At 41.6% G+C, this 14,522-nt stretch overlaps 2 protein-coding genes across 7 annotated transcripts in view; one reads left to right on the top strand and one right to left on the bottom strand.

Annotated features, from left to right (window-relative positions):
* Positions 1 to 999: 999 nt before the first annotated feature.
* PYROXD1 (pyridine nucleotide-disulphide oxidoreductase domain 1) lies at positions 1,000 to 14,226 on the top strand. 3 transcript variants are annotated; one of them, XM_017804850.1, is made up of 12 exons: positions 1,000 to 1,098; positions 2,736 to 2,816; positions 3,646 to 3,765; positions 5,162 to 5,290; positions 5,963 to 6,036; positions 6,671 to 6,831; positions 7,296 to 7,396; positions 8,619 to 8,748; positions 9,252 to 9,364; positions 10,934 to 11,056; positions 11,333 to 11,470; positions 11,990 to 14,226. In XM_017804850.1, exons 1-12 carry the CDS (start codon positions 1,015 to 1,017, stop codon positions 12,236 to 12,238), a joined length of 1,503 nt encoding a protein of 500 aa, XP_017660339.1. In that variant the 5' UTR covers positions 1,000 to 1,014; the 3' UTR covers positions 12,239 to 14,226. The 3 variants fall into 3 exon arrangements, with proteins under 3 accessions (XP_017660339.1, XP_017660341.1, XP_017660340.1); XM_017804852.1 differs by lacking the exon at positions 1,000 to 1,098 and adding an exon at positions 1,382 to 1,665; XM_017804851.1 differs by lacking the exon at positions 1,000 to 1,098 and adding an exon at positions 1,382 to 1,829.
* Positions 12,849 to 14,522, bottom strand: part of RECQL (RecQ like helicase) — a 20,357-nt gene continuing 18,683 nt past the window's right edge. For all 4 annotated transcript variants that reach the window (XR_001873116.1, XR_001873115.1, XR_001873118.1 and 1 more), the window contains exon 17: positions 12,849 to 12,963. The gene's annotated coding sequence lies outside the window, so the exon portion shown is untranslated. The remainder of the gene's footprint in view (positions 12,964 to 14,522) is intronic.

Raw genomic sequence — 14,522 nt, 5'->3', positions numbered from 1 at the left:
TATGTCACATTTAAATTTATTTCCATACTTTGACACACTTCTCATGTTACAGTACCACACTTTTTATCCTCTTCTCAAAAACAAACAAAGAGAAGAGTAAAGTCATTTGCTTCAATGACTAAAGAGGATTCACCACGACCAAACCCAGGCACTGTGCCCTTTCTGGGCAGCAACAGAGACCCAAAGGTTATACCTTGTGAAGGGAGGGCTATACAGGTAGGGAGAGGAGCGTCTCAGACACATCAGCTCAATGAAATCATAGAATCACAGAATCCTTTTGGATGGAAAAGTCCTCTAAGACCACCAAGTCCAACCACTGACACAGCACTGCCAAGCCCACCACTGAACCACGTCCCAAAGTGCCACATCCACTCGTCTCTTCAACACCTCCAGGGCTGGTGACTCCCTGGGCAGCCTCTTCCAGTGCTCGAACACCCCTTCCCTGAAAAGGTTTATCCTCAAATCCAATCTAAACCTTCAAATCGTGGTCTACATTATACTTCCAGTATTGTGTCCAAAGTTGATGGGGTGGGGGGTGTGTATGCGTGGAGAAAACGCAGACTCTTACACTTCCGTGGGGTTTTTGCCCATGATTGCTTGTTAGGGAACGACTAAAGGCCTGAATGTATAGTTCTGCCTTTAATTTTTATCGTAGCTATTAGCTACCAGTTCTCTTTGGTCCCGTGAGAAAGTCCACAAAAATCCTCCAGCGCTCAGGACCGCGAAGTCCTCACCCCGTCAAAGGGAGAAACTATTATTATTGTTGTCACTGTTATTATTATTTAAAATCAATACAGAAATAGATAGGAAATGAGCAGAAAGCCCGGTTTCGGGGCGGATCCGTGACCAATGAGTCACCGCCGCCCCACCCGACCCGGCTCCGCGGGAGCGGAGGACGTTTGGGCGCTACCGGCCGCCGTAGGCGTGGCCGCCACCGCCTCTGCCGCCGCGCCCCGGCGAGGACGTGGCCGGGACAAACCGCTGCCTTGGTTTCTCCCGGGAGCGGGCGGGGAGATGGCGGGGGCCGGCGGGGCCGCGGCGCGGAGCCGGTTCGCGGTGGTGGGCGGCGGCATCGCGGGGGTCACCTGCGCCGAGAAGGTAAAAGGGGCCGGGGCCGCGCCGCCCCCGCCGCGCGCGTGCGCACAAGACACCGCCCTCCCCCCCCCGCCCTTCCCGCCTGGCCCGCGAGCGGCCGCGATGTTGTCCCTGCGGGCGCCGACCCCGCTCGGCTCCAGGCGGGAATTGTCCCCAAGAAACCCGCGGTGGGGAGGCTCCCCGGCCCCGTAGCGGAACTTCGGGGCCCCACCGACCCCGTGCAGCAGCCTGGGCCGGCCGTGCCCTGGTGGAACCGGGCTGCGCTGCTGACGGGACCGCCCGGGTGCCTGCGGTTACTTAGAGATATAAATGCTCCTCACAGACTCACCTTGTGCTTTCCCGTAGAAACAGTTCACTAGAGTTACATAGTGACTGCATAAGTATTCTTGTTTATGCAGTTGTTCCATATTGTGGTCTACCTGCCGCCCTCATTTCTTACAGATATTTTGTCCCAGCTGAAAAAAAGCCGAAAGCCAAACCTAGCCCCGGGGCTGCAGTGTTGTAGTATAATCGTATTTATCTGTCTGGAAGTACTTCTCAAGAGGTTCAAACTGTGCTACGAACAGCCCGGTAGGGTTATTTTGAAGCAGTTTACAATTGCTCCATAAAAAGCGAGCTAAAACTTCACAGGTGCAGAAAGCTGGCGTTCTGTGTGCCGGTCCAGAGCTCAGGGAGGTGCAGGAGCCCTGCAGGATTTATTCCTCATAGCCACAAAGGACTCTGCCGCAGCCAAGGTGAAGGCTGCTGTGCTGCTCTCCTTTTTATAAAAATACTGCTCGGTTTTTATTGGATCAGTTTTTTAAGGCCATACACCTGTGGAGCTTGTCCAGTTCTTTTCCGCTCCCTGTGAGCAAAACCTCTAAAAGTAAATTAGTCCTGTTTCTTGGTTTCAAGGTTCTTGATGTCTTTTAGGTAACAGTAACTGGAGGTAATTTTGTACCTGTAATGTGGAATGAAATGATGTGCGTATTAGTTCAGTGAAGAATATTTTATCTGCTAAAGTGCAGAGCAGTGTGAAGACTGTGTTTTGGATATATCTGTTCTCTGGTGATGTCAGGGTCCCTCTGGATAGCACCCCTTCCCTCTGGATCACATCCCTTCCCTCTGATTGACTGCATTGCTTGGCTCGGGTTACCTGTAAACTTGCTGAGTTTAAAAGGGGAACTCTCTTTTTGGCTTGGGGCCTTAGAAGTCTTGTGTTACTTAGTAGCACCCTGAAGGTGATAATCTGTTAAATAGCATTTAAAACACCCAGTAGAAATCAGCATTTCATCTTTCAAAAACCTGTAAACAATTAGTCACTGCTGTGCAATAAGAAAAATGTGCGTCCAGCAACTGGGTGTCTCCAGACACCACATGATCATAGTCTGTTCCACAGGTTGTCCTTTGGAATACTGTGGGAATAAAGTAGTCCTTTACACCATGGCTGCAGTTCTTGAAGGTGTATTTGTGTGTGAATTAATTGAAATACTGGGTCTCCAAATTCTCTTCATTTCCACAAACTTGAAGTGATATTTATACAATAGGATTTTACAAGACTAAAGTAATGCATTAACACATATTACTTTTCATCAGTAGTTTTATTGTCTTAAAGTCAAAATCTGATGGTGACTCTCATCACTTTTCTGTTTCTTTACAAGCTGGCCACGGAATTCCCCTCAGAAGACATTTTTTTAATGACAGCTTCCCCAGTTATAAAAGCTGTAACTAATTTCAAACAGGTAAGAGAGACTTGATTTTTCTTACGGCAAGACCTCTTCAAAGTTTCTATGTACAGATAATTTAGAACCCAGTTCTGAAAATGCCCGTGACTTTGAAATTGTTTCCACCTTAATGTGATTGCAGTGGTGTCAGTAGGACTGATGAGCTATTTTATAGTGATTCAGAATCATTAGTAACTGGTGAGTGTATTCACACCATTGGAGTAAAGGTTGAACTGGGTACTTACATGGTTGAAGTGTTTTCAGAGCTACTGAAGTTTTATTTCACTGCTTTAGTAGTGGCTGCTCCATTTTAAGCACTGAAATGGTATCTTGGTCTTGCCCATGGTTCTCATATACAGCAGTGTGTTTGAACCTGGGACAGAATCAGACTTCTGACAAAGTAGCAAAAGAAGGGATAGCTTTCTGGGAAGTTGCCTTGAGGTTCATCTATGTCTCCAGCAGCTGGTGATTCAGCTGGTTTGAAAAAGAAAATAAAATCCCTGCGTGATTCAGATTTCTGGCTAGTAGGTTCATTAGGCTAGTTTTGCAGAGGTACTCAGATTTTGGAAAACACTGCTCTTTTCCCCACTCTGAAGGCACTTAATCTCTATCCTTAGGGTTAAAATTCCCTGTAGTACTTTGACTCTTTAACCAGGAATAGGCGTAAGAATATTCTGTATAGGAAAAGGAACTTTTAGCAGTAACATGATAACATGTTTTCAGGCAGTATGGGCTTTACACTGTGAAAACTTCTTTACTGGAAATGAACATAACACATTCTGTTACATGAATGAAAAAGAGAGGGATAAATGGTCCATATTTTTAAACACCTGTCTTTTTCCTACAGGTCTCCAAAACACTTGAGGAATTTGATGTAGAAGAGCAACCAAGTTCCATATTAGAAAAACGATACCCCAATATTAAAGTTATACAGTCTGGAGTAAAACAATTGAAAAGTGATGAACACGTAAGCTAATATTTTCTTTTTATGTAGTTTTTCAAATTATTTGTATAAAAAATAATTTTGGAAGCAGTTGAGTGTTTTGGGTGAGAAAAATTCTGGGTGAGAACATTCTGGTTATTGAAGTGTTAAGTTACCAAAATTAAAAGAAAATACTTCCTAACTTTAATTCACTTGTTGCTTACACTGTTTTTCAAGTAGAAGTATGTACAGGGGACCAAACTGTCCCATCAAAAATTACTTGTTAATTAAGAAACCGTATCTTTTAGATTTAAATCTCTGAGACCTTAGAGATACTGCATTGAATGTCTGATTGGAATAGCAGGGAAAACAGCCAGTGAAACCAATACTGTCTATCAATATAGGAATGTGAAAACTTCTATAACCCTTGACTGGAGATGTTTCTTATTCCTAAATTACTGTTTCTTGCCACAGAAACCAAAATGTTAACAACTTCGTGATACCAAAAAAAAAAAATAATTCTTGGAAGAACCAGCATTTCCACATTTTCTTCCTTTCTTTTAGCAGGAAATACGTTGGAAATATGAGCAGTGTACAGCATGTGCAGGTCCTCGTTAGCATCTGTGTCAGCATGTTACTTTTCACCTCAGCATTTATCAGAAACTCACATTCAGATCCAAAACTGGTTTCACTCACTTTAAATCTCAGAGATGTGGTTCCAGTTGGATTCTAATAATGTTCTGAATCTAATTATATTCTTACATGGTTACTGTGATGGTGTCTTAGCTTAGGTCCCTGTGGATGTAAATAATTCATGTAATTAGAGGATCTTTTGCCCAAAACCTTTAAAAACTCTCTTTGTGCAAAACCACTATGTAGCTTCTAATTTGTAAAACAACAAGTAAGGTCATAAAATAGTTATATTTAAGATTTTATTTTTTCAGAATGACATAGCTTTAGAGCCTTCCCTTTTTCTTCAGCAAAGAACAGAATTTGCAGTCTTTCTAAACTGTGTCCTAGCCTGTGCCTGGTTAACACAGGCTGACTGCTGTTGAAACGTTTAGAATGAGATTATTAATTGCTAGTATATAGTAATCTGCTTCTGTTACTGGGGCCAGGGGGACATTTGTCACACAGAAAACATAGTTTTCTTTTAGCACAGCTAGTGAGTACAAAGTGCCACCAAGTGGTAAACTTGGTCTTTCTCGGAGTGCACTGTGTACTTGCCATTTTATTGGTCTGTGGTGAGTGTGCTGCAAATAAATGTCACACAATCAGTGGCTGTATGAAGGCTTGCTCATTAAGAAGCCAGCTACAGCTTTTAATACGTGCAAATTACTCTGACATTAAGAAAAAAGAAAGCTGAAGTTCTCTTAGGTGTCTTGATTTAGGGGAATTCTCTTAAATGAGTTGATTTTTCTTTTTTCTTAATTTTTAACAGAAAATTTTCACCGAAGATGGGAAGGAATATGTGTATGAAAAACTTTGCCTGTGTGCTGGAGCAAAACCAAAATTAATTTTTGAAGGAAACCCATATGTATTAGGAATCCGGGATACTGACAGTGCACAGGTAAATGTGTTCTGGACTTAAAAGTGTTTAATGTGGTCCTGCATCTGGTGCAAAATACTAAAAATCATTGTGGAGTAAAATGAAGAAACAGAAGATGAGGTTTGTTATTATACATCCTTAAATAGGAACATTTTCAGTAGCAGAAAAATAGCCTTATTAATACCACTTAATAAATTAATTAGCCACTAAATTTGTTAAGTTTATAGATAGCTCATACACAGTATTTCTAACACGATAATATGGAATAAATTATATTCTTTCACCCTTCAGGTAGAATCCAATCTGAAAATATAAAGAGGAAGTAGGCACCTGTAGAAACTTCCCTGGGAAGGTGTGTCTGGTACAAAGGGCTGCTTCTTACAGTGAAAAGCTACTGAAGGAACAGTAGGACAGAGAATAGAATCCAGGATACTTCTAAAAGCTCTGTCTAGTCAGCTTAAATGTAATTATTTAATTCCTATCTCAATTTGAGGCTTGTAAGGCTGTATCAGTTACTTCATCCCTTCACAGGTTTCACGAGCTTCTGTTACAGATCTCAGCCTATGTGTGTAGCATTAGACTGAGAAAATCAAAATAAGACTAAGAGCGAGAAAAAATTGAAAAGGGTATAATTCATTGGTGTGAAGGAACATGATCTAAGTTTTAATTGACATTTTTCCTTTCTTAATGCAGGCTTTTCAGAAGAATTTGGCTCAAGCTGAGAGAATAGTCGTGGTAGGAAATGGTGGGATTGCCCTTGAATTAGTGTAAGTAAACAACTAAGATTTTGAATGATACATATTTAAATAAAATCTTTAACAACACAATGTTAATTCTAGTGAACATGAGTTTGGGAGAAGGTTGACTTTCAAAATTGTAGCTCTTAAAGCATTTAGTAGCAAAACTGATTACAGTTATTTTTTTCTCAGTATAGTGGTGCTTACTGTCACATAAATCAGTGGTGTTTAATGACACAATTAGGAAAGCTTCCAAAGAAGCTTTGACACACAGATATCAAGAATATGCAGTTCACGTTCCATATAGTACAAATGAGATCCACATGCCTGGTTTTAGCAGTGGGCAGCCTGGCAAAAATGCCAGAACTTCTTTTACATTATGGGGAGCAGGAAATACTAAATAGTATTATTATTATTATAAATTTTATCTGCCTCCCCTCACCCCCTGCCCTGGTTCAGTCAAAGTTGTTCTGGTGAGAAAGTATGACCTGTCAACTTGAAGAGATTTTCTTTTTAATGGGTTCCTTATTTAGAAGTGGATTTGATAGGTTTAAAAGTCTTGGATCCCTTTAGTTCTGGCTTCTGGAAGGGAACTTGACACACTTCTAAACATGTTGCTTTTTCAGGTCGTCTGTCACTTTATCCCTTGTTTAAATGTCCACAGGTATGAAATTCAAGGCTGTGAAGTCATCTGGGCTATCAAAGACAAAGCCATTGGGAACACTTTTTTTGATGCAGGAGCAGCTGAATTTCTCATTCCAAAGCTGACCGCTGAGGAGCGAGAGACTCCGATCGAGTGTAAAAGAACCAAGTACACAGTGGAAGGTGTGGTGCTTTAGACTCCTAACACTGCAGCAGCAGCATTTGGTGTTAAAGACAGTCCTGAAATCAGTTAATTTAGTAATGTTTTGTGCAGTGGAATTGCACATTTGCTAGCAAGCAGACATCAGTTTAAATATGAGTGATATTAAGCTACAAAAAAGTGTCTACAGTGGGTCTCCAGAAGCTGCTGCAGTTGGGGGCTGGCTGGCTGATAGTGCAGGCACATAACAGGGGCATGGATGTTTCAGAGGCAGTGAAGTAATGAGAGATATGAAGTTGAAAGGTGTTAAAAATACTGGTCTGGAGTCTGATTTGTCTGCAAATTGTGGGGTTTTTTGGATATTACACTTTTGTCTTCCCTTTTGGCAGCCCAATGGTATTTCTATTAATTGAGAATCCTTGTTGTGAATTCTGTGGGCAAGCAGGTATGCACACTACATCTGATATGCTCCATCTGTTTCCTTCAGGAAGCCAGGAAAAAGAAAGACCTACAGCAACATCTGACAAACTGGGCAGTGCCTTAGGCCCTGACTGGCACGAGGGCTTACATCTTAAAGGGACTAAAGAGGTGTGGAACAGTCTTGCTTACACATTCATTTGAATGTTGCTTTAACTGCATGAAGACAGAACACAAAATGTCACATTCAGGGTTATTATAAAAATAAAAATAAAATGTGCTTGAACTGGTTCTCCTGTAAGAAGTAAACAGCAAAATACATTAACACAAATAAAGTAAAATTTTCTGCTTCAGGAAAAAGGTGGTTAGCTGGATCCACTGGCATAGTTTTAGCAAGTTACTCTTCAGACTGAAACTTAAATGTTGGCTTGCATATTTCCATAGGACTGCTGTCAATCCTAGCTTTGATCAGAAGCAGTGGTACTTCTATTGTCCTGATTTTTAGCTGCCACATACACATTTTCTTATGTGCAAAATGGAACAGTAGGATTGAACATCAGCCTCCTGTCACAGCAGATAACAAAATGCAAAATCAGTAGTGGACATGGACATGGAGTTTCATGTTTGAAAAAAAGTAAAAATCCTCACATTGCATATTTTTAATCCATTTTTTTATTTATTAATTTCTTAGCTGTCAGGTATTTGCATCTGGTTTGCATTTTTAGAAATGACCTTTTAAAGGTGATCAGTCATAGATTCTACAGAAGTGGCTTTAGAACACCAACTAAAGGATGTTCAGGATATTCAGCAGCTTAATTGGTGGTGGTTTGGCTGTTGAAGGCTGTGGAAATGTTTCTGTAGTGGAGAATAAAGCAGTTCAAGGCCAGAATCCACAAAATAGTTCAAAAACCAGGGAACTCCACCTTCTGTTTTGAGCTCAGAATAGAGGTAAGTGGTTGAAACACAGGTTGATGGAATAGAATATGTTTTTATGGCTTTTAGACCATAAACTTAATATTGTTAGCCGAATTTCACTCATGATAGAAAAACGAAGTATTTGCAATCCTGAAAAATAGAAAAGATGAATTTACTTTTTTCTGTTCTGATAAGTTTTGAATTCTCTTCCTGTAAGCTCAGGGGAACTTGAATATGTTTTCTGGCATGCCAGAAAAATCATGTATCTGAAAAAGCAGGTAAATTGCCATTGGCTATGGTTAGATCTGTGCCAAAAAGAGGAAAAAGCATGGGAACCTGGCTAATGTCTCATGCTTTAGGATGGGATATATGGTGGGGTTTTTTTCAGTTTAGTAATGTCAACTTAGGTGAAGGTGTACTTGCTATTAAAAATCTTGTTATTGCTAATCATTATGTTTACAACTTTGTCTTTCTTTAGTTTTCTCATAAAGTACATATTGAAATGTTATGTGAAGTGAAGAACATACACTTACAGCAAGAATTTATACAACTGCAGAGGACTTCTCTGACTTTTCCTAAAGAAGAGAAAAATGTAGAACCAGATCAGGGTAAGTGCCAGTGCTGATTAAAAACAATGTGTTGAAGATAAATCAGTGCTGGAGCATGTTTGATCTTGTTTGCAAGCAAATACAGATTTGGAACATAAATCCTTTATCTCTATAAATGGGGGTCTAGCAACTTACAGTATCAAATTTATGGGCTACAGTTAAATTACAAAACTTCATGGGTCAGACCCTTTTTCCATAAAGTCACCGAAACCCTGTATGCAAAACATTCCCTCCTTGTCCCAGTCCAGTAAAGTCACATTTTAATAGTCTAGTTAAAACAGAAGGAAAAAAACCACCAACATTTTGTTTGAAAACTGAAGTAAACCTTGAAACTAGAAGAAAATATTCCTTGTTTCATGAATAATTCTGTCTATAAATTCCACTGAATGAAAATTATCTCAAAAGATTTTTTTTCTTTTTATTTCATATCCAATTATAAAACATAATAAATAAAATAATTTCTGTTGGTTACATTCTCAGGGCAAAATTTTCCCCTTTTTCAGTGCTGTGGCCTGTATATGTGGAATTAACTAACGGAAAAATTTACGGTTGCGATTTCATTGTCAGTGCAACTGGAGTAGTGCCAAATGTTAAACCATTCCTGGATGGCAATAATGTAAGTATACTGATTTCTTCTGGAGCTTAAGTTTCTTTTAAGAAAGGTGAAAGAAGCTTTATGCTTTTTTTATGTTTCTGTTCTGGTGTGAAATACAGATTGCTAAAGGTTTTGAATACTGTGCAGCATCTCAAAATGAGGCGGGTATGTTGATATTGAAACATCCAGCATGAGAAAAATGTATTTTATTTCTGGTCTTGGCTTATTATGTTGCTCCCCATGTGTATATACACAGTATATAGCTCTTAAACTAAGCCTATACAAATAGAGAAAAACACTTGTATAATTGGCTGATGTGGAAAAAAGTAGAATAATTTTTGTGTTAATTCTGCAGCGTATTCTTATTTTAAGAATCTTAACATCTTCTCCTGGGAAGGAAGCAGTTATTTCCAGTATTCTTCATCTGGGACACTGAGCTATAGCAGTGCTCATATTCACCAAGGGAAGTCACACTGAATCAACATCCAAACGTGGATGATGATTCCAGAGTTCGTAGCTGCCATGAGAATTTTCAGCCTTTGGACCATTCTGTGTCCCTGTTCAGTGTCCAGTTGAACCCTGGCCAGCTGCTCCCTGGGTCCCCACAGAGGGGAGGGGAAACAGAGGCACAAGAGTTAAAAGTGAGAAATCTCACTTTGAGATAAAGACAATTTAGGTAAAGCAAAAGCTGTGCACACAACCAAAAAAATGTCATTCACTGTTTTCCATCAGCAGGGAGATGTTCAGCCGTTCCCAGGAAGGCAGGGTTTACAGGCACGACAGTTACTTGGGAAGACAAGTGCCATAATTATGAATGTCCCCCTTTCCTCCTCCTTCCCCCAGCTTCTCTTGCTGAGGACATCATGTGGCTTGGGGTCCCCCTTTGGTCAGTGGGGTCAGCTGCCCCAGCTGCTTCCGATCCCAATTTCTTGTGCAGGCCCAGCCTTAGAGCTGACAGGGCAGCAGGAGAAACAGAAAAGGTCTTGGGTAAGCTCTGCTTACCCAAGCAACAACTAAAACATCCCTGGGTTATTAACACTGTTCTCATCACAAATCCAAAAAATAGCCCCATACCAGCAACAACTAAGAAAATTATCCCAGACAAAACGAGTATGTTGGGGTGTTTGGTGTTTAGTGGTTCCGTCTGATTAGGAAGTAAAATGCCATGCTCTGACTAAAGCAGAAGAAAATGCTGAAAACATAGATCTGATGTTGAACCATGAGAGATTTCCAGGCCTGCATTATAAGGATAGATCAGGAATTAGGTTTTTGCATTGGTATTTTCTCACCTTGGCAAAAATACAAAATGAAATCTTAAGACTGGGTGTCCCCGTAACACACGTAGTGTGATTTGAAATTTGGCAAGCTCTGTCACTTCCCTGCCTAGGTATGAGTAATAGTATTTTAAAAACCTGTGCTGTGTTCTAGAAATAATCTTAATGCTCTGTACCTTCTGTGGAGGTCTTGCCGTTTGGGATAGTCTCATGTTAAATAATAAAGTAACAAAGGAGATGATCGCTTAAGGTGGATGAATTGAATGACAGTTAAAATTATTACTTCTCTCATTGCTGACCTGTGCAAATACTTCAGTTTGCTGTAGGGGAAGATGGAGGACTCAAAGTAGATGAACACATGCACACGTCGGTGCCAGATGTGTACGCAGCTGGGGACATCTGCACGGCAGCCTGGGAGCCGAGCCCCGTGTGGCACCAGGTACGTCCAACCCTACGAGTGCCTGAGACAGTCAGTCTGACCCACAGAGCAAATCACACACTGTGACACACTCCCAGAAGGGAAAGTCTAGGCAAGTTAGCTAATCCTGGGTGTGTTGGTGACAGGTAACTTTCTCTGGGTGGCAGGAAGCTGAGCTGTCCAGCCCTCCTGAGCATCCCAGAAACACGCAGTGAGCACTGAGGAGAGCAGCGAGTGTCGGCCTGTGCTCAGCCACACGTGTCTTGTGATTTAAATCTTTCCAATTTTCTTCTCTAGATGAGACTGTGGACTCAAGCTCGGCAGATGGGATGGTATGCAGCAAAATGCATGGCAGCAGATACTTTGGGGGAATCTATTGACATGGATTTCAGCTTTGAACTATTTGCTCACGTTACGAAATTTTTCAATTACAAGGTAAAGTAAATTCAGTCTAATGGTCTTAAAGCACTGGGTAACACAGATTGCTAGTTTATATTCACTTGTTAACACTGAGCAGGTGCTTTAATATTGACAAAACAGTTTTCTTCACATAGTAATTAATGTTAGCTCAGGTTGTCTCCATTCATACTAACCTTGAGTGCAGAAACTGAAAAGAGCTAAAATCTTTACAGATACATTACAATTTGCAGTTGGTGAATGACAAGTGATCTGCCTTGTATCCCTGTATATATTCCATTTCATTAAGGTTCTGCTCATGGATAAATTCAACACAGTTCAGCATGATAACTCGTTTACTGTGGGGTTTTGTGTATGATATTTCAAGGTGAAGAGTTCTGAGTCTGTTGTGGGTTTTGTTGTGGGAGGGTCCCTAAGGACGAATACTTCCCTGTTTACATCTGTCTTTTGAGGCCTAGAACTGCTGGCAGCAGAAATACTAAAAGCCACTGCAATGTTCTTATGAGCGCTTTTCCTTCCTCCTTTTCCTTCTGTTAGGTGGTGGTTTTGGGGAAGTACAATGCTCAGGGCTTGGGCTCAGACCACGAACTGATGCTGAGATGTACCAAGGGACAGGAGTACGTGAAGGCAGTGATGCAGAACGGCCGAATGGTGGGAGCTGTGCTGATCGGTGAAACGGACTTGGAAGAAACCTTTGAAAACTTAATTTTAAATCAGATGGACCTTTCAGCCTATGGTGAAGATCTCCTGAACCCAGATATCGATATAGAAGATTATTTTGATTGAACAAAACCTCATTTCCATTTTGTATAGTTTTGATACAAAGTAAAATTGTTTTCTCGGGATTACCAGAAATGAGGGATAAATGCAATTCCCTATTAAGATTTTGTGTTGATCTTGTCAAAATACTGACTGGCAGCTTAATCTGTGTAGAAGTGCAGCAACAAAAGCAAGTGGGTTGGTGTTGGCAAACACTTTTTGTGTAGATGAGCATATGAAAACAGGGCTGTAACAGCCTCAGCAGCACAGGGAAGGCCACATTTTAAGATAGTGCTGTGTTCACTGGAACGTGAGGGAGCCTTTTTAAAGGCAAGAAAAACATGTTAAATCCCATGCCTGCCTCATAGCTCCCTTCCCCAAATCACCCATTCCACCTGCTGTGGTTACCAGAGCCCAGTTTCCCTATGGCTCATTTCTGGGCATCTCCCTCAGATCAGCCCATGAGCCACCCCGGGAGCCAGGATGCCTTCATGGGAAGGTGTGGCCTTACCTGCCAAAAGCTCCTCCAGCCTTGGGCAGGCTGAGTCGTGGCCAGGGTCAGGAAAGCCTCTGCTTCCTCAAACCATGTGCTCAGGTGAATGTTTACAAGCAGTCAGGCAGCCTGTTGCCATCCCACTGGCACCACTCCCCTGCTCACACCAGTGAGTACCTGCCACAGCTCTGTCCAGCTGGCTCAGATGAACAGTTTTAGGATACAGGATGCTCAGAGCTCTCACCACCTGGAATATGGGCTGTAAATACACAGCAAGATGGATGCCTTATCCTTTGTTTTTTTCTTTTTTCCCCCCCATAAGTTTATTTTTCAAATAAATGTATTTACTGCTCAGCTAAGTACAGAACACATGCTTTGGCATGACAAGATGTCAGGTGAGAGCAGCTTTTTAACTGTTTTTCACTTCAGCTCTCCAGTTGTAGAGCTGCACTGGTACATCCCATCCCAGCTCCAACAGGACCAGTGGGCTGAGTGCACTCCCAGGAAGGATAACAGCAGCACTGGCAGGGGTCACCTGCAGCAGCCTTCCCTGGAAGGAGCCTGTGGATCAGGCTGAGGTGGTAGATGGTACAAGATGCCATTTTGAATGGCAGTCCCGGATCCCGATGGGATTCCTAATAGGCACTTACTACATTTGCTTAATGAAAGTCTTCTTGGGGAATACAGGTCCTGGTCACTTCCTGTCTGCTCCTCTTTACCACTGTCCTGCACATTAGTTCCAGGAAGGAATTTTTGCAAGTATAGACTCCCACTTTGACTTGATGTGATCGTAACTAAATTACAACTACTGACAAAATATCTACTATTAAGTGTCCGGTGGGGGTTTAAGCTGTTTGTTTTCAGTAGTAACTGGCCCAGTGGCTGCATGTTTAGTTATGAAAGATGCACTTTAATAATAGTCATGTGGCTGGACAGACCTGCTTCAACCAAGCTCCTCCTTTTTTAGTTGCTAGGCTTAATTTAGTGCCTAGGTGATAAAGCCCAACAATTTAAGCTATGCTTAATATCCTTTATGGATTTCATAGGGCCACCCAGGGACATGGGTTGTTTCACTCTAGCTTTTTGTTTGGTTCTACAATTGCTACTTGGGACCTGCTCTTTATTTAGTGTCACACTGGGAACAATTTATTGTACTCCACTAACTGCAAAGGTTTCAGTACATATTGAGACTTCCCCCAAAAAAATCACTCTAAAGAGAATGACTCTTTTTAATTAAATTAATTCCAAGTTTTGCAAAGGTCTCAGTTAAATGATGGATGAAATACTGAGCTTTAGTCACTGTCACGATTTAATCAGAAAAATAAAGATGAAGGACATGAATGATGTTTGGTTTATATTTAAGTTGTTATACATGTAAATGTTAGGGGGTAGGGGGAGAACCAAAATGCCACCCCCTAGAACTTAACATTTATTAATGAGTTTGAACTTGCCTTTCTGATTGATCTTTGGCTGCCAAGACCTTAAAAGTCAGTAAATAAATAAAACTGAATCTAGCACCCAACCTTGTGTGTGCTGAGCAATGCTTGCAGTCAGCAGTAGCTGGTGGATCTTTACCAGGCTGCCAGCACAGCCACTTGTTCCTGGAAACACTGATATTCAAAGGAAGGCAGCAGGGATGTGTTTCTACAACTGGACAGTGGGCTGATAATCTTGTCTAGACTCTCTTTCCAGGAGGGGTTGGTCCAGACCTGTCAAGGTCCCTTCCCACCTGAGCCCAGGGAGTGCTGGTGAACGGGGCTGCACCCAGTTGGCAGCCGGTCACTAGTGGTGTCCCCCACAGGGATCAGTGTTGGGCCC

This window comes from Lepidothrix coronata, unplaced genomic scaffold (genome assembly GCF_001604755.1).
Source record: "Lepidothrix coronata isolate B3197 unplaced genomic scaffold, Lepidothrix_coronata-1.0 Scaffold10, whole genome shotgun sequence".
Taxonomy (NCBI): Eukaryota; Metazoa; Chordata; class Aves; order Passeriformes; family Pipridae; genus Lepidothrix; species Lepidothrix coronata.
This window is presented reverse-complemented; position numbering and strand designations above follow the sequence as displayed.

Bases quoted from the DNA above. Each gene is read 5' to 3' on its own strand.
- PYROXD1 (XM_017804850.1), top strand. From the start codon at position 1,015: ATGGCGGGGGCCGGCGGGGCCGCGGCGCGGAGCCGGTTCGCGGTGGTG. The intron at 6,037-6,670 runs GTAAGTAAACAA...AAATGTCCACAG, and splicing joins GGGATTGCCCTTGAATTAGT to GTATGAAATTCAAGGCTGTG. The intron at 8,749-9,251 runs GTAAGTGCCAGT...CCCCTTTTTCAG, and splicing joins AAATGTAGAACCAGATCAGG to TGCTGTGGCCTGTATATGTG.